The sequence below is a fragment of the Lontra canadensis genome, unplaced genomic scaffold, assembly GCF_010015895.1.
Source record: "Lontra canadensis isolate GAN:19392208 unplaced genomic scaffold, GSC_riverotter_1.0 scaffold98, whole genome shotgun sequence".
Taxonomy (NCBI): domain Eukaryota; kingdom Metazoa; phylum Chordata; class Mammalia; order Carnivora; family Mustelidae; genus Lontra; species Lontra canadensis.
In genome coordinates this window covers 535,899-555,933 of record NW_022631092.1, presented here as the reverse complement: position 1 = coordinate 555,933, position 20,035 = coordinate 535,899, and the positions used below count along the sequence as shown (strand labels likewise).

The 20,035-nt window shown below is 43.3% G+C and overlaps 1 protein-coding gene across 5 annotated transcripts in view; it reads right to left on the bottom strand.

The window, feature by feature from the left end:
* Positions 1-442: 442 nt before the first annotated feature.
* Positions 443-20,035, bottom strand: part of ATG2B (autophagy related 2B) — a 95,925-nt gene continuing 76,332 nt past the window's right edge. For 2 of the 5 annotated variants that reach the window (XM_032837475.1, XM_032837477.1), the window contains 11 exons: positions 18,737-18,845; positions 17,596-17,790; positions 16,611-16,712; positions 11,284-11,362; positions 10,780-10,987; positions 8,274-8,343; positions 7,844-7,926; positions 6,615-6,736; positions 5,996-6,150; positions 5,113-5,262; positions 1,497-1,727 (listed from right to left, as the gene is read on the bottom strand). In XM_032837475.1, the coding sequence (XP_032693366.1) occupies positions 1,497-1,727; positions 5,113-5,262; positions 5,996-6,150; positions 6,615-6,736; positions 7,844-7,926; positions 8,274-8,343; positions 10,780-10,987; positions 11,284-11,362; positions 16,611-16,712; positions 17,596-17,790; positions 18,737-18,845 (1,504 nt within the window). Of the gene's footprint in view, positions 1,728-5,112; positions 5,263-5,995; positions 6,151-6,245; positions 6,360-6,576; positions 6,737-7,843; positions 7,927-8,273; positions 8,344-10,779; positions 10,988-11,283; positions 11,363-16,610; positions 16,713-17,595; positions 17,791-18,736; positions 18,846-20,035 lie in introns of those variants that run through there. The other 3 variants (XM_032837473.1, XM_032837474.1, XM_032837476.1) reach the window with 3 other exon arrangements.

Below are 20,035 nucleotides of genomic sequence, written 5' to 3'. Positions count from 1 at the left end.
AAAAAGGAAACAAAAATTAAATGCTGTTTAATGCAATTTTCATAAATTTTAAATGTCCAGATGTTGAGTTTACACTGCTTTCTTGTTCGGAAAATCTAGAGAATGGGATCGATTCAACATCATTTTTCAAACCCCAACCTGAAATGTGGTTCTGAAATCCAAATTCACATGGATGGCGGCCTTCTCCCTGCGTCAGAAAATGCACATCATACAACTTTCAACAGTTTTAAACACGAAGCCCTACACCTTCTGCTAGAGCCACCTGAAGTCAAAAAGCGAGTCCTTGCAAACAATTTTCCTCTCACTCCTAGGTAATGATTTACTGGATATTAACCAAAATCAGTTTTGAGGAAGTATTCCCAAGTGTCTTGGGATGGAGCCAAGTGCTGCATCTAAGAACATGCACTAAGAAAAGCAGAATGTTCATGGAAGCATAAAACAATTTTAAATTTAAATAAAAATACTTTATTCATTCCTGACAGGTTATCAAAATGTACATTGTTAACCAAGTAAAAGCGGTACTTCGAAATAGCTGACTAGGGCATGTTTGGAGGATTTTTGGTTAATTTCAGAAAAGTAAAAATCATTTCCAATCTCCCTTTCCACACATTCCTAACAAGCTTGCACTGTATCTGCTTGAGAGTGAGCACACGAACAATCATACGGGCCCCAGTTCATTAGAGAGTGCACATTTTCATTTACACTTGAAATAAATGAAAGTTACTCCATTTGAGTTCGCTTCCTTTGCCAAAAACATTGTCTTACTCTTTATATTTTATGAAAATCTGTAAATTACATAACGAACAGATCACATGACTTGTATTAATCTACACACACACACACACACACACACACACACTAAAGTGCAACACGACAGACATGTCTGCAACACGCACGTTCTCAAACGCCCCCAGAAAGACCTTCTGAGGGGATGGAAATAATGTTCTTGAGCGCACGGACACTAAATCCAACAGACCAGGTCATTTATTCCTCTGTGATATTTATATTAAAATCCTATTTGTTTCACTTTCCCTGTAGCTTCTGTCTCTCATTCTCAATGAGCGTTTCGAAGCTGTGATTCTCTTTAAACCTTGAGAAAATCAACTCCTCAGGGCAATATAAATAGTGCTTTCAAAGTGCACAAATGCTTCTGAGCACTGTGGACTGTAACAGGAGGCTGCCCATGATCTCTCACCCACAGCGAGGAAACCACAGCCACTTCCGTAAGAGCGAGCACCCACTCACTCGGCAGCAAACGCTTAAGGTCTTTTGACACTAGCCACCAAACATTTCTCTAGGCAAGTACCAAACCAGCCCTAAATGTCACAAGTTTTTGGTTGCATGTTGCTTTGATATTAAATTATTTAACTAAGAAATGCTTTTGTTCCTGAGATGAGCACAATCTAAGTAAAGGAGTACCCTGTAAAGCGGCCAGTGGGACACGGTGCTCCTTATTTCCACCCTCACTATCTCCATAAACAATCGCATCTGAAGTATCAGTCTTCCCCATGGCGCCATTTCTGTGACTCGTCTTGCCGAACGTCGGGTCTAATTTGGTTTCTCATGCCACCTAATACATTTGATGTCGCTTCTGTGGCAACAATCAGAGGTTTCACCACCGCAGGAGGAATCTGGCGCAGGACCTCGCCCACGGCACCAGTGACCCCTCTGCTCTCGTGTTCTCGAGCTGCAGTTTCGTAAATCGTCTGAGCCGTGTCCGTGAGTCCCTGAAAGAGGGAGGGGAGAGAAGGTCAGAAAAATCTCTGCATTAACCTCCTGTATACAACTTCAGCAGAGTTCATCAACATTATGCTTATAACTAGACCAAAAAGTCCACTGTGCTTTTGAGATAACCCAGGATAATTATATTTATGACAAATTGTAATTATACGGAACATAAGAGGCAATTATTATGATTTAGCATTTTGTTGTGACACGTTGTGTGCAGAAAATAGAGCTAAGCTACCATTTCAGGTAGGAAAGTTTAAAGAAGTACTCGATGATCGAAGAGTAGCTTTCTTGGCACTAATAATGACTCGAGTTAAATCAAACATCACAAACAAAGCTTCTGGAATAAATATAATCACAAAAGGGATACGGTGATAGTTCCTTTGATTCAACTGTAATAAGAAAACCTAATACTACAAAGCTCCAGAAAATTATCTGTTTTAAGTCACTGGCTATGTACTAAAAAAGAAAACTGGAACATTCAATGAAGATGAAAGGATTGGATTAAACAGAAAAAATTCTGAAAACATAAGACAGGAACTTGTTTAATAATTAAAAAGTTTCTTCAGCATTTTTTCATGTTTCTTATCCCTGTGTAACTTTAAAATAATTGTGACTGCTACACCGTACAGCGGAACGTAGAAACCTGCTGATCAAGCCAAAGTGGTAAAGCGTCAGCCGACTTTCGACTCCACCGTCTGGCTCAAACCCCACAGGGCCACGAGGCACGGCTCCGCTCTGACTCTTCCAGGCAAGGGCACCACACCAGGCACTTTGGGCTGCTCTCCAGGGAAAGCAAGGAACGCTGTCCTAACCCAGAATCCAGACCTCGCTCCGACAAGCTAACAGAGCGTCCTCTCCACCCAGCACGGCAGGGTAAGCACGCGATGCCGCAGGGGGACACCAAGTACGGAAGAAGGAGAAACAAGTACAAGTGCGGTTTTCACAAGCACCTACAGTCAGTGAAACTGAGACAACAAAGAAAATGCTCACGGCTGCTGCACTTGTCCGCAGCATCCCTCTCCCCTCGCTCAGCGCCGCTCCCCGGCCCACGCACAAAGCGGGCACGAGCGGAGGAGAACACAGTGAGGACCGACCCCGCATCCCGGAGACGACAGACGTGAATTCCTGTCTCGGCTGCATCGCGTCACGGTGTCCTCTTAGTCAAGTCCTTTCACTCACCCTTTCTTTCTGTTTTGTCTGGGCTGGTTGCTAGTCGGGTCCTTTCAGTGGGGAGCTCCACGTGTGCGGTGAGGGTCAGACGCGAGCGGCACGAGGCACCCGCAGGGGCCGGCGCCCGGAGCTCACGAGGCCCGCCCCGGAGTGTGGCCGCTGCCCTCCCCATGGCCCCCGGCTACCACGGAGGGGAGCGACATCAGCAGCAGTCAGCCAGCACATGGAAATACCTGCAGGCCACACAGTTTCTACCACAGATGCTTTTTTTCTTTTTCCAATCCTTTAAAAAATTGTTAAAATAATTCTGAGCTGGGAGGTCCACACCGATACAGGTCTGGGCCAGATGTGACCGAGAAGCCACAGTGAGCAGAGCCCTGACCTCAAGGAGGAGCCAATCTGTGGAACAGCCGGAACGTTCTCTCTCCGTCTTTGAGTCACTAACATCTCAAAGGAAGATTCTTATCACCACAGAGGCGCTTCCGCTCAAAAAGCATCAACACCGAAGTCCGCGGCCGTGGAATCACGCGCCCCGACCACCTCGATCCGTGCTCACGGCTCTCACCCTCCCTCCCCCACTCTTCGCACTGACAGTTCAGACACAGAGAACCCCACGGCAGGCCCGGACACCCCGGGCCTGCCGTGGCCCCGCTGCTGACTCGCCGGCTACACGGGCAGCCATCCCTGCTGCACCAGCGTCCTCCCAGGCAAGTGAGGAGCACTGCCTCCCTGAATGGTCGCTCTACGCCTGACACAAACTCAGCTCCCAGATGCTTCTTCAAACGGCCACAGATCGAATCAGGCAAGCCCTATGCTAACTGCAAAGTGCTCCATACCCAAGCGCTATTATATCCCGCTGCCCAGGGCCCCAGCTTTGCCCTGAACCCCAGGATCGTTTCTATAAACCAGACTTCTAACATGTCTACTGAAAACTGGCCCAATCCTGACATCTGTAGGATCGGATCTGACCAGTCCCTATTCTGCTAACTAAATCTCCTTTGGAGAAAAGCAAATGGTCTTGCTTTTATTTATTCCATTAATACATTTCTTGGGGGCCCTGCCTCAGTGGTCTTCCAACCACTCGGAACCACGGAGGCCACTTTGTCAGGGAAAAGACCATCCCAGGCACTTGCGCTTGTCCGAATATGACGGGGACGGGGGGACGGGGGCGATCTTTAATGAAATCCTAATACACGCATCGAGAGTAAAACCACCTCGGGGAACCTGGGCGGCTCAGTCGGTTAAGCATGAGCCTTCAGCTCAGGTCATGGTCCCCGGGTTCTGGGATCGAGCCCCGCATCGAACTCTCTGCTCAGTGGGGACTCTGCTTCTTCCTCTGCCAGCGCTAGTGCTTGCTCGCTCTCTCTCACCCTCTTGCTCTCAAATAAATAAATATTTTTTAAAAATCTCAAAATTCATGTCATAAAAAGAATGTCAAGAAAGATTACAACGGGGAACGTCCCCGACAGTGCCCATTAAAAACCAGGATTCACTGGTGCAACTGAACTGCAATTAGGCTTAATAAATGTTGAGGTTCAGATAGTTACAAATCACCAACTTCATTCTTAACCTCTGGCACAGATGAACAAAGGGACATTTATATGAACATTGCTGCAGCAGTGCTTTAAGGAAAACAAGGTCTACCAAGAGAAAATGAAGTACGGTATGCTCTACGACAAAAGGCCATGAGACTGTCCCAACGAGGGGGACGTGTATCGCCACGGGCAGATCTTGCAAGGCAGATGTTACAGGGATACGCACACGACGACACCAAGTATGTTAGCTCTTAAAATAGAAACAATGGTATGTGTTGCTTATGGGTAAATACACAGTAAAGCTATAAAAACATGTACCCAAAATGTGTACCACCTTCAGGAGAGTGAAGGCATGGGAACGGGATCAGGGTGAGTGGTTCGCCCGCAAAGCTGTACTTTTAAGCAAAGCGGAGTACTGCGGCGCAGAACTACCGAGCACGTCGGGCCGGCATGAGCCTGTGTGTGTGGCCATTACCCGGCTGGCTCCGCACGCCAAGAACCAGCCTTTCCTCCAGATCACGACTCTCCTGGGGAGCCCGTCAGGACCTCCTGCAGGCACTGCCACTTGCTATGGGCAGCGATTCCAAGCCCACTCCCAGGGTGTGCAACCACAGAATACTCTTCCAACCAACCGCAGGAAGGCGGCTGCGGCCTGCCCGCCCGGGGAAGCACTCACCTCCTTGACAACACTGTAGGCCTTTGCCACGCCCTCCCGCAGGTCCACGGGCTGGTGCGCTAAGCGGTGATGAGGGAACCTTTTCATCTTCTTGGGCTCAATAGAAAGGGTCCCAGGAGACACCATGTCGTAAGCGGTCTCTGCTGCAGCCTGGATCGTTTCACCAGAAAGTAAGAAACGCATCAGAAGACAGTCTGCAGAGCTGTGCTCCAACAACGCACCTGCCACCGGAGCCAGGAAGAGCAGGGGGACTCACAGGCCCTACCGCAGGCGCGTCTGCAGGGCCCGGAGTTCTCCCCGACAAAAACTGAGCACTTCCATAACAAGAACATTAAAGGGCACACTAAGAACTAGTATCTGGACTGAGCGACTTTCTCATTCCCTCCTCTGTCCCTCTGAGAACCCTCTCTGTGTTACCAGGTTAATCGACAATGCCATTTCTGGGACACCTGCATGAGGTCAACCGGAGTTCAGTACTTAGCAGGACAACCCTTACTGCATCTCCTATCTGATCTGCAATGCCTCCTTCACGTCTAGCTAGGATCTAGTCTCACTGATGAGGCAAAATAAATCCCCGACTGACTTAACGATTACAGTTTAACTGAAACGGGCAAGCAAATTTGACACTGCATTCCACTGCTTTATTCTACCAATTATTTAACACCGGAAAGCTGAGCAATAAAAAAACAAAAAAACAAACAAAAAAAAACAACAAGCAAAAAAAAACCCCACAAAACCCGATGATATTAAATCATCATGAATAGGGTATCTGTTCTCAGCATTTGGTGTATTTCACAGTATCTTTTTAAAAACACAAAAACCCCAGCCGTTTTACAGTAGCGCTTCCTCTCTGTATAGAGTGAGGTGGTCGGTGGCGAGATACCTGTATAGTCTGAACCATCCTGTTTGTGAGTTCTAGAGCAGCCATCGCTGTTGAGGTGCCAAAGGAGGCAGCCCCTCTCTGGAAGCCTCTGACGATGCGGCCATCCTTCCGGTACTGCTCTATCGGCAACCAGACCAAGTCCTTTAGGCCTTGCACTAGAACAGCAGTCAACAGAATCAGCGGGACTGCAGGAGCACCGATCTCTGCTGTCATTCTAACCCTGGGAGTTTTAACCTCAATGGGACGCAAAGTGCTCTTACAGGTGTCTAAGACCATACAGAGAAGTTTTCCAGAAAGATGGTCCTCACACAGACTGTCCCAAAGACACCCATAATTCCAAAGGGGTTAAGAATCACAGATCAAGGGGCACCTGGGTGGCTCAGTGGTTTAAGCCTCTGCCTTCAGCTCAGGTCGTGGTCTCAGGGTCCTGGGATCGAGCCCCGCATCGGGCTCTCCACTCAGCGGGGAACCTGCTTCTCCCCTCTCTCTCTGCCTGCCTCTTTGCCTACTGTGACCTCTCTCTCTCTCTCTCTGTCAAATAAATAAATATTAAAAAAAAAAAAAAAGAATCACAGATCAAGCAAAATAAATCATCTTTTGATTAAAAAAGAAAACTCACCTAATTGTACTAGTGAATGCATAGGCCCAACACCTCCCAGGATTCCCGGTAGCTGGTTCTTCTTAATGTCAGTAAGCCATTCGGTGATTGCATACGAAAACAATTTGTCAACACCTAGCAAGCTAGAGCAAATGACTATTAGTATACAGAGAAAGGAAAGAGATTTGTAGGTTCAGATAAGCTGGGGAGTTTTTTTTTATTTTTAGTTTCAGGGATAGAATTTAGTGATTCATCAGTTGCACAGAACACCCAGTGCTTGTTGTATCACGTGCCCTCCTTAACACCCATCACCCAGCTACCCCACCCCCCACCCCAATGCCCTATAGTAACCCTTAGTTTGTTCCCTACAGTGTAGAGTCTCTTATGGTTTGCCTTCCTCCATGTTATTTTATTTTTCCTTCCCTTCCCCTATGTTCATCTGTTCATCATATGAGTGAAATCATATAGTATTTGTCTTTCTCTGACTTAGTTTGTTTACATAATAAGTTGGGGGGATTTTTTTAACTTAAAAGAAAATGTACCAATTACGAGAACAAAATATTACAGATGTTTAATCTGAATATACATAAACATATGTATACATATATATAATCCAGCTTAATGTTAGTAATTTCTATAAAGCTTCAGTAACATATATGAATGTGTTCTTCCACTGCTTCTATTTCTTGAACATCTAAAGCTCTAGTACAGGAGTGCCTGGGTGGCTCAGGTGGTTGGGTATCAGACTTGGTTTCAGCTCAGGTCATGATCCCAGGTTCATAAGATCGAGTCCCACATCAGGCTCCATACTCAGTACAGACTGTCCTTGAGATTCTCTCCCTGCCCCCCACATGTGCACACACGTTCACTCTCAAATAAAGAAATAAAATCTTTAAAGCTCTAGCACAGGATTAACTCACTGTCTATAATTGCCACGTGGGTCTCAGTTATTACGAACCATTATGTTGTGAAATGCCAGTCCTCCTGCTAAATAAATGAATTTATGACCTTGGGAAATTATTAAAAAATAACTACACCTGTTTTTGAAAAATACTACTCTAGTCAAACTACTACTCTCTCAGCCTAAGAAGTAGACCCTAATCAGTAAGCCTCCTCTACAAATGAGCTCTCTGCACAGAATACTGTAAAATAATGATTTATGTTTGCTAAGAAAAGTCAATGCCCGGTTTGTTTGTAAACTAACTGCAGTCACTATACCATAAAGCCTCATAAGATAAAAATCGACCTACCCATGCCGGTAGAAAAGCCGCTTCAGCTTCAGCTCTGAGCAGTTTAACTGGGCCAGACCAATCAGAATTCCGGCCAGGGTACCCTTTAAAATTCAAAAAAGCCAGATTAATGTGTAACTGAGCGACCGAACATTTAAAATAGTGGTCATTTGGACAAGTCAAGGTAATATTCATTCATTAATGCAGCTAAAACACTTGAAATACTTAGAGCAAAAAAAAAATTCACTTAATAATATATATTACCCAATTTATACTAAATTTTACTCATGGGTTAAGTAAATAATGTTTACTTTAAAAACAGAATTAAATTTTAAAATCTTGCACGTCACTTCAAACATATAAACCATGACATAAAAAGTTTGAAAATTAACTCCATTACAAAAACAAAGAAGATAACTTTGTAGAGTATATTTATACAAAGTTTCCAAACCTGATCCATTGATACGTGTTTGCCATGATAATCAAGTCGAATAGGAACTTCTGATGTGAATCTAAATTCTCTGAAGATAAAGAAAGGAGGGGAGTTAGTTATATTCAGAAGTACCTGTGGTTGAAATTAGATATAAATTAAACAGTTCAACTAGGTAATAAAAACGAAACCACAAAATAAATAAGGTGACTATCTTGAGGCCTAAATAAAGGGCAATGTCTTTTGGCTCTACCTTTTCTTAAGGTAATATAACAACTAAACGAAAGTTAATCATCTTATACACTGTATATATTTTATTTAAATTTTCTCACAAAAAAACTTCCCCTAGTTTACTAAATGTTTACCTTAGAAAAATTTATTCTGGCAGATATTCTCAATTTATAAAAAATAATAAAGGCAACCTTCAAGATCAAACCAAATAATATAATCATTACCAAGAAGTAAAAAAGAGAAGAGGTAAGGGATTTATCTCAACTGCGTCAGGACGCAGAGAGCACCAGAAAAGCCAGCCACGAATCCCACTTTTACCAGCTAGACGTGTAATCATGGGCAAGGAACTTAACTCTGAGCCTAAACGTCTTAGTCAACTTTTAAAATGCCACCCCTGTTGGTGAATTTTAGTGAGCATCCTTGAAATTAATGCTTATAAACAGGATATTGACACACCATTCGGAATTCTTTAAGAATGAAATCATAGTTAGACACCGATAGTATACATCAAACAAAGGGAACTTCCCAAAGCTGGACTGTAAATTGGACTTAAAACATAATTTTTCTACCGAATTAGTGTCTGCATTTATATCCTAAGCCTTTACACAAAAGTCCAATTTAACGCACAGTAAAATGGAAAAGCTGTACTTAAACATCAATCATTACAAGAACCTGGGACCCCAGGTCATCCCTCATCATCCAAATACGTATCTCCACTTGGTTCTCTGGGCATTTTGGTTCTCTTCCTTTCTTTGTTTTCTTCATGGCATATAATATGACAAATCATGTATGTTCATTATTTGTAGGCTCAATTATACAGGGAATTTTTCTCACCTTGCTCACTGTGGCATACACAGAGCTCAATAAATATTGTGGGATGGTTGGCAGAAATCAGGCCATCACTTAGAAAATACACTAGATTTGGGATTAAGACCTGTGTTCTGGCCTTGACTCAGCCACTAACTGTGTGGTCTTGAACAAAGCAACGTACTTCTCCAGACACTAAAGTTCCTCGCCCGTGAAGTGAGTAACCTGGACTGTATCACTGACTACCACCCCTAAGCCTTCTAGGAGCTTGTGAGAGTAGAAACACAAATCCATAGCTTTTTTAAACAGTCTAATTAAAAAAGAAACAAAACAAAACATTTACCTAAGTGAGGCTATGCATGCTGAATAAAAAGTGTCAAATTTCCCTGCCTGCAGGCCAGAACTGTTAACAATTCAATTTCTTTTGGATTGGTTATCCAGTGTTCACAAAAACCAAACCAGGAGTTCATGTGTGATTAATATAAAATGAGAATTTGAATTATTACTTATGATACACAATTTTTTGTAGTTAAAAAAAAATTCAAAGATCAATGTGGGAAAGTAAAGAGATTCTTCTTTCCTGGTGAAATGTTTAAAACTGCCAGAGATCATTTACAGGACCCTTCCAATTCTCATAATGTTATTTTTCCCTCTATTTTCTACAGTATACAAGATATATAAAATATGAAAGCACTTTAAATAGTTACATGCCCACGTAGGGCCATACCCAAAGTCTAACCTAGAGTCAGCTTGAAAAGACAGTATCTGGGGATGATTGATGTCAGCCAGAGCACAGAAAATGAGGGGAAGTAACTAACGGTTCCTCACAACACAGGTGGCTTCAATCTTTCTTCTTTCTCCTTCCAAAAGAGCCAAGGCTCCAGGCCCACCATGAAGGGTGGGGATAGAAGGAAGATGGGAAGGATGAACAGGTCTGGAAACGAGGTATAAACTCCAGTGTGCAACCAGCTAGCAGAGTGGTGGGGCAGGACAGCAGGAGCATGCGGGCCTTTCCTGACAGTGCCAAATGAGCCAGGGAATAAGCAAAGGGCCAGGAAAGACAGAACAGTCATTGGGAAGGGCAGATGCAAAACCAGACAGCAAATGCCCTTCTCCACATGGGAGAAGGGAAGCACAGGGAAACTGAAGGGAAGCCAAGGTATGTGAGGGCAGAGAGGTAAGGGCATGATGTTTGAGGAGGTACAAATAAGCCAGTAAGAGTGACCGGGAAGAGGGACAGAAGGAAGAAGCTAAGAGGAAAAGGACGTTCCTGCTCCAGAATCAAGAGACACGACTCCTGAACCAGGGTTACCATGTGTAATCAAGGGTGCAGGACATGTGGAGCCCACGCATAAATAAAGACACCAGTTACTGGTCAGCAGTGCAAAGAAAAGCTGGCGTAACCTCATAATTAGTGGTAGATAAACACATTAAAGAACCTGCAAAACACTAAAATAATTTCACGTGTCATCAAAATTAAGTGATTTACCTAAAAAACACGGGCTGATCACTAAATGATGCCTCTTCAGCTGAGAAGTCCTTCTCTTCCTCCCCATTAACCACTCCCACTGAGTTGGCACCATCATCTTGGGAAGGCTGCTTTGGCCCAGGGAAAGAAAGAACTAGATTTGGCTCCTTGGAGGTGCTTAAGTGCCTTGGCAAACTGCAGGTGACATCAGCTCCAGGAGACTTTTTAACTGAAAAGGTAATGCGCACATTGGAAAAATTAGGAATGCTTCTTTAGAGCAACCATTTAAAATTCCTATGAATTAACTTGTTTTGCTGCATTTAATAAACACAATTACTGCTAGAGAAAATTGACTTCTACTTTTTAAATTATTACTCTCACATAAACAGCATTTGCAAAGTATAAAAGCACATTTATATAAATGAGAATAAAGACTGTAAGTACACTCTCAAAAAGGCCTCATAACAATCAAAAATCAACCCAAGTACTTGTTATAGACTTTTTCCAAATATACATATTTAATACCTTCTGGATCTGGAGCCATTAGAAGCTCTACTTCTGTAGAAAGACTTGTGAAGAAATCCTTCAGGAAGAACAAGGCATCCTAAAATGAAAAGATGTAATTATAACCAAAGGGCAGGCACAGGGGCGGGGGGCCTGGGAGGGGGACATCTACTTCTGAAACTATGAAGTATCTCAAAGTCCCGTATTTTACATATAGTGGTATATGAATACCACTATAATTTTTCTGAGTTCTTAGTCTGCGTGAGGCACTGTTCCTATTTCCCATCTCTCTCTCTCTCTCTCTCTCTCTCTCTCACACACACACACACACACACACACACACACAATTCCTTGTTAATTCTCACAACTCTGAGAAAATTAGAGATGTGAAAATTAAGATACAGAAGTTAAAGATCACATAGCTATTTCTAAATCAAGTACATTCTGATTTTCTCAGAAACGGCTCCTTGTTCTTGGACACCAGCGCTCTGTGTGAACCGGCGGCAGCGGGCATGTTAACTGCCGTGAGGAACAGCAGCCGGCCAGCCTGGACACAGGCACGTGCATCGCAAGTTCTTACTGCCGTATTTCTGCCTTTACCACTACATTCTATTGCCTTAACACATTTTCTCCAATGGATAAGATACTCAAAATTAAAATCCATAAAATCACCCAGTGTGGTCTCTTCTGAAATGATACCGTAATGAAAATGCACGGACCTGTCTTAATGCTGTCCGAGCGAGCCACATTCGCCAGGTATTAGCAGCTTTGTTTTACCCACCTCACTCTCACCATCTGGAGATTAAATGCCTATTCTTCCTTCCATTTAAAAAAATTCTCAATTAATGTAAAGCATTACTACTGTACCAAAATGCAATGTGGTGGGGAAGTAAAGGGTCATATTTGGTAGCACACCCTAAGTCTGGTAATTCCAAAGGATCTAATCAAATACTACTAACGTTTACCAGAAGTATAAATGATGAAAGTCAGAAAGGTATTTTTTCTAGGAAATGTGGCATATGGGAGACTGAGGGATGGGACTGAAGAACAAGGACATGGTTTCAATAGTACTGAAACTATTTTGGTTCTACAGTAATGCAGCGGGTTTATGAATTGCTCATTATGCTTCACACTTATATACGTATATTTTGTTACATTACATACATTATATATCACCCAGGTATGCGTGCATATATACAGACATTTAACATATGTGTATCAAATATTGGATGTTTCAAATGTAATAGTACCTAAAATATTATTCTTTGACCACTAGATGGTGATATTTTAACACAATAAATACGTTGACTCTACGACTGCCTTCAAAAAACACGAGAGAAAATTTCCAGGTATAAATATGCTCTTAAAAAAAAAAAAAAGAGGGGGGCACCTGAGTGGCTCAGCGAGTTAAGCCTCTGCCTTCGGCTCGGGTCATGATCTCAGGGTCCTGGGATCGAGCCCCCACATCAGGCTGTCTGCTCTGGTGGGAAGCCTACTTCCCCCTGCCCCCCCTCCCCCGGCCTGCTCTGCCTACTTGAGATCTCTCTCTCTGCCAAATAAATAAATAAAATAAATAAATAAAATCTTTAAAAAGAGAGAGAGAGAGAGAAAGAAGACCAAAGAGATAGTCGCTTTTATCCATTTTCACTACAAATGCACAAAACAGAAGAGGGGATATTAATTGTCAGCATTTCGATACGCTCTCAGAAGTTTTGATTTTGGTATTTATGCTAAACTCTTTACAACTCAATAAAACCATCTGATTTTAAAACTAACAAGACACAAACACTTCACAAAAGGGTACACAGACGCCAAGTAAGCGTGTGAAAAGGCGCTCAGCATCGTTAGCCATCAGGGAATCCAAACGAAAACCACAACGAACACCAAATAAGACCGTTAAAATTAAAAAGACAGTATCAGGTTTGGTCAGAGTGTGAACCAGCAGCAGCTCCCTTTAAGTTCCTGGGGGAAGGGATGTCCAAGGGTCTAAGCACCTTGTAAGGGAAAACCAACAGCTTCTTACGATGGTCAAATACGCATCTGCCTCATGGCCTGGACACTGTTTATGATAACCAAGACAAAGACGACTTGTACACAACCTCGTAACAGCTTTATTCCTAAGAGCCCAAACCAAGAAAACAACCAAATGTAAATCACATAAATGGATACACGAACTGTGGTACGGCCACAGCAGGACATCCATCCTCAGCAATAAAAAGGAACGGACCTCCGCACAGATGAAGCTCCGGGCTCAGGAAGCCGAACACACTTCCGTTTACACTAAGCTGTGGGATGGAAGGAGCTAACCTATGGTGATGGAAAGGAGACCAGTGGTTACTTGGAGGTGCTGGAGACCGACCACAAAGGGGCACGGGGGACTCTGAAAGACACAGAAAACGCTATTTCAACTGGCGGAGTAGTTACTCCAGTGTACCTGTCACGCTGTACACTGTACACCTAAAATCCGGCACTTTATTGTATGCAAACTGTACCTCCATAGAATCAACTTCATAAAACTTTAAAGAAATGTGGTTTTTGTTTTTGGTTTTTTTCTTAACTTAGGCTATAGTTATTTCTAGCTTTAAGAAGATATTAACAGTATCCTCTATCGCAGGACAGAAGTGTTAAAATAATTAATTATAATGTCGTACTCAATCAAGCAGTGATGCTAAAAAGTCACAAATGTGCCAACCAGTACTGCTACAGAGTCACCGTCTCAAACCTCAGCCAAGCACATACTTCCCTTAGCAGAATGGCCTCACATCTCCTCTCACAACCTGAAACAGGCCCTCAATGCCTTTACACAAATCTCAATGCAACTAACTCCACCACTTCCCTTAAGACCCATGGCCAAGTGTCACCTCCTCCAGAAAGCCTTTCCTGATTACCCCTCACTCCTCTGAACTCCCTGCCTGGCTTCAGAACCCCTTCTGCTGCGGCACATCCCGCTATGCATATCTTTACCACTAGGACTCACCACAGGGTGCTAAAGTCCTCTGTTTTATGTCAGTCTCCACTCCCATACAGAGATCTTTGAAGATGGGGATGTTCACTTATCTTTGTATCCCCAGCATCCTGGTACAGGACCTGGGACAAGGCTGGCATTCGGCAGATCATCTGGGACTAACAAGCATATCTTCCCCGCACAGATTTGTACGCAGTGCTACACTGAAATGGACACCAGACTGGGGAGTCAGGAAATCTGGCCTCTTCATAGTTCACAACTCAAACTACCTAGTTACATGACCGCCTCATCTACTTACCCTTTCCCAGATGAAAACTGTTCCTTCTGCCTAGTGTCCTACGGGCATGCTGAGCTTTGGAAACAATGGCCCTGAACTTAAACAGCAATGCAGCTTTTTTGAAAACATGAGAAAATAGCATGTTGCTTTCATACTTACTATCTGTGATCTAGTTAAAAGAAATAAAGTCAGGGACATGCTTGGTGAGGAAAACATTATGCAAAGCATTCATTGTTCTTCAACTGATTTGTTTTTGAAAGAAAAAAATGGAGAACAGAAGTATCCAGTTTTCTCTTCAGATGACCATTTGCTCTCTCAAACCAAAGCTTGTCGATCTTAGAAGGTGCCAGTCTGAAAGGACGTTTGCGCAATGAACCCATTGGCACACACCTGTGAGCATGGCTGTGCTCCCCTTGGGTTCATCTTGGGGAACGATTTCCCGTTCCTCTTCAGGTCAGCCAAAAGAGTTCCCTGTTTTCTCAAAGATTAGTATCTCCCCATTTCAAAAATCACAATGCTTTATAGTTCTAAAAAGAAATTAAGCTCAGTATTTAAAAAAAAAAGTCTTTTAAGAAAACTGGGTAGGGCGCTTGGGTGGCTCAGTGGGTTAAGCATCTGCTTTTGGCTCAGATCATGGTCCTGGGATCAAGTCCTGCATCAGACTCCCTGTTCAGCGGGGAGTCTGCTTCTCCCTCTACCTTCCCCACTGCTCATGATCTCTCTCTCTCAAATAAATAAAATCTTAAAAAAAGAGAAAAAAGAAGGAAAAAAACCTGGGTTTGCTATGTCTGGCAAGGTCATGCCATAAAGAAGTATCCCACTCAAATTCTTGCTCACACTAATTTCCACAGATCGAATTTCCCATAAATGCTTGACTGTAAAACTATTCAATCACAGGCTCATGTATGGATAAATCAAAATATGGGTAGCCAAAGAAATTCTTCTCTGTCCCAGCTCAGAAGCTACAGATACTAATGTGAAACTGTGCTGGACTTCTGTGCCTCACAAGACAATTTTTCTGAGAAACTGCCCATATTTTCACAAGATGATCATTTTAATACCTTCTCCCTGAAATATGTTACTTATTTCAATAACAAGTCAACATTACTCAATCCGTACTACGTAAGCAAACCAACAGTGCTATTCCACACAGACTCTCCTTCTCACACCAATGTGAGGCGGAGTAGGACAGTTCTGCTGTCTCAAAAGCAGACTACTTTGCGAACTCCACTTATCTGTTCCAGGTGTGACGTGCTTCAGTTAATAAGAACAACAGTTAATACTTCTGATCCTTAACACCAAGCTAAATATTTAACTCACACTAGTCTCTTCTGATCCTTATTTAAAAAAAAATGATTCTGTATCTACCTCTACTACTTTGATTTTATCAGTGAAGGAAGTGAGGCTTGGAGAAGTGACTTGCCCAAAGCCACCAACTAGGGAAAGAGAACTGAGGCGTTAACCCCAATCTGACCCCAGCGGACTAAAGAGCGTCAAGTGCTCACACCCCCTGAACCTAGTTTGCCCAAGTGGCACCAACTATCTTTTAAACAGCGGAGTTAAGGCAAAACCCAGGCCAATTTGATGGAAATGCCTGCTTGCAAAGTGAACTTCTTTGGGTCTTTCCACAAATCTGTTGTTTGTGACCTGTTCACGGTCACAATGACAATGTGACCGTGACGAAATAATTTGTCATCTTGCCCAGGGCAGAAGGAATTCTCTTCCAGGTGCTGTGGTGAAGAGACAAGCCCTCGGATCTTTCAATCACAGATATCAGGGAGTCATTTCCTATGCTTTGAGAACACCTGTGTACCTTCCCCAGTGTGCGTCCGTGAGCACGGGAGAATGGGAAGCAGGGACCAAGTGCTGGGTCATGCAGACAATGAGGAGACTGGAGCAGAACATCTAATAATGTTTATTCACCAACAGTTCAGATTCCAAACGCCTGATGAATCTGCCCTGTTCTTTACCAGCAGAATTCTTCAATTACGCGATTTTCGTAATAGTTAAATAACAATAAACATTTTAATTCACCTAAATTAAATCTCTCCTTCTGAACCTGGGACACGGAAACAGAATTGCACACACGACGCTTGCAGCACAAACCTGGTCAATATTGAGGCGAAGTGGCATCAGGGACACTCGCAAGCAGCACTCCTGTGGTGACCTGCCGGACTCCGGGCGCACATGCAATGCTTTCACCGTCAACTACGAGAGAAGAACGACATTTTTCTCCAATTATATTACAACCTTGTTTTCTTTAAAAAAAAAAAAAAAAGAAGAAGAAGAAGAAGAAGAAGAAAGAAGAAACAAAAGGAAAAAAAAGTCCCATTTGTTATAGAAGAACTGAAAATGGAATTTTTTCCCCTTTTTGTTTAAAGACCTGAATCACACCCTCCTGGGTCACACGCTCTCCGAAGCTCAGGATACGGGTTCTCTTTAGTGGGAAAGACACAAACGACAGTGTGGTACACGCACTTCAGGGTCCGCTGGGCCCCGGAGCGAATTCACAGGGCCACACTCCAAAGACAGCTTCTAGGACGTTTTCTTCTAGCAATCCTGAGTGAACCATTCCTACTCCACTACAACTCACAAACTGTCAGACATCTGGAACACTTCCAGCAATACTAAATATTCTGTGTAGATCACCATGGACTTCCAGTTTGCCTCAGGTATCAATACACTGACAATTATAAAATGGACCCTAAAAGCGACATGTAAAGTAATTTTTAAATAATAAAACTTTAAGGGGCACGTGGGTGGCTCAGTCAGTTAACCATCTGCCTTCAGGTCAGGTCATGATCCCAGAGTCCTGGGATCGAATCCCACATCTGGCTCCCTGCTCAGAGGGGAGATTGCTTCTCCCTCTGCCCCTCCCTCTAGCTCATGCCCACTCACTCTGTCTGAAATAAATAAAATCTTTAAAAATAATAAATCTTTAAGCAGCATATTTAAAAGGTATTTTCATACTAATATGAAAAAAAAAAAACAAAACTTCAATTTCCCCCATTTCAATCTTCTGCAGTTAGATACAATGAACACACTTTTCCAAAACGAAATACAATAGAAAATATGAGGTCTTAAATCTCACCATGTTGGAATGAGCTTTTCGAGGCATTTCTTTACTGCAATACAGGTACAAGAACTTGTTCATTTGTGACGTTGCCAGACGGTCTCGAATTTCCAGATCCTGCACGATGAACGCCTGGCGGGAGACCGGGCGCTCCGGGAGGCCGGGGTCACACTCTGGCTTGCAAGGCGGGTAGACCTCGTGCTGAAACCTCACCTTCACAGAAAAGAAGGAACACAACCATTTTTACCCTTTATTTAAATTGATTTCTCCTTTAAAATGCAAAGTATCACCCATCACTTTCTTGGAATTCTCGGGTTCGGATTCCACTTTCAGAGAACAGAACCTTCCTTCATTTGTTCACTTTATTCATCTACATGTGTCCCACCACACAAGGATAAGCTCGGCTGACATCTCTTATTTGATCTTGGCAAAATCCCTAACCTTTTCAAGCAAAACTCTCTATAAGCATACAGAATAATACATCAAATTATCATCTTGCATACCTATGAAATTGCTTGAAAAACAACCAGTGGACATAAGGTTCAAGTTCCAAAGTGGGGCAAGGATACAATGAAATCATCACTACGGTATTTCCCCCTTAAGTACCCTAATATATGACACCTGGCAAAATCCCAGACAAGCTGGAAGAACTGAATACACAGGATGCCATTGGCGACCTGGACATACTGGTCTCTAGACATTCATGATGGACCTGACACAGGTCCCATCCAACGGCAGCCCTCCCAGATAGCTACTCCAGGGGAGCTGTTCCCCAAGTGTGGTCCTGGGAAAGGTAATATCAGAATCACCTGGGAACTCATTAAAAATGCAAATTCATGGGCCCCACCTCATACTGATTCAGAAACTCTGGGGCCCAGCAACTTGTGTTTTAACAAGCCCTCGAGGGGATTCTGATGCTTGCTCAACTCTGAGACACACTCCTCTAGGGACAGCCTGGGAAAACAAAAACAAAACAAAACCCCTCAAACTTCTTGGAACATTTGAGAAAGAAAAAGCAAAAGTTTTACAAGACCCCTACATTTTTCTAATCCAAAAGGCTGGGACTTATGGCTCAAGACCACCAGGTTGGGGAGTAACCAAGGAACCCCCATTAACATTCCTACTTCAGTGGCTTTCTCCTTTCAAAATGCCATCTTACCTTGCTTAACTGTATTTCCATTAAAAAGTCATGGTTTCTTCCTTTTCCCCCACATACCATGTTACGTCCATGCCTTGTGGGAGTGTGAGAAGGTGAACTGTGGGGACTGCTATAAATGGAAAAATTTAAAAAAGCCTTTTGTTAAAGGAAATATTCAAAGAAAGGCAATGAGTAACCTCAGGAAAAATAGCAAGATAAAAAGAGAAAATAGGATTACAGAACTATCAAGACATGGTCACAGACGGCATTTCTCTGTATCAAATCTTAATGCTTTGGAGACCCAGAGAACATGAATTTTATTACTGCTATTGTGGCAATCATCTGCCGCTAAATATTCAGAACTACAGAAAAACCTTACTATGGTGTTGGTGTTCATGTAACAGGACACAGAAAAATGAGACCTCCTGAGAAGTTCCTTATTACTTCAGAAACTCCCTACAGTCAGAGTACAAGCCCTAAAATCCCAATCAATACCAAAAATAAATAAATAAATAAAATCACTTTTTTTTTCTTGAGATTTTATTTATTTGACAGAGCATGAGTGAAAGGGCAGAAGCCGGGGGAGCAGCAGACTCCCCACTTAGCAGGCAGCCTGATGCAGGACTTGACCCCAGGGCCCTGGGATCATGACCTGAGCCAAAGGCAGATGCTTAACCGACTGAGCCACCCAGGCATCCCTAAAAAAATCACTTTTAATTAGAAAGTCTCTGCACTGTTGTGCCAACGATTCCCATTCCCTGAAACCTTTTCTGATCCTCCCACCCTAACGAGAATGTTCGCTCCCACTGTGCCGAGGCTGGCTGGTCCTCTTCTAGCTCCACCTAACAACACACTCATTTAACAAGTACTTCAGGAGCACCGACCCCTTGCCTGGCACTGCTAGATGCCAGACATTCAAGGCCACACCTGGTCCCTGCCCCCTGAGGCACAGGTTTCACTTCACTGCCCTCATCTGCTTCCATAATGGCCCTTCTGAATGCAGGGCAGGGTCTGGGTTTATTTTTTTTTTTAAGATTTTATTTATTTGAGAGCAAGAGAGAGTGAGTAAGAGAGACAGCATGAGTGGAGAGAAGGAGGGGCAGAGGAGAGGCAGAAGCAAGCTCCCCACTGAGCGAGAAGCCTGATGTGGGACTTGATACCAGGACCCTGGGACCGCAACCCGAGCTGAAGACAGACACTTAACCCACTGAGCCACCCAAGCGCCCTGGGTCTTATTCATTTTAGTGAATGTGCCTCTAATACAGGCTCCAACACATGGTAGGTACCCCCAAAATTTTGCTGAACGGAAATCACTCAAGT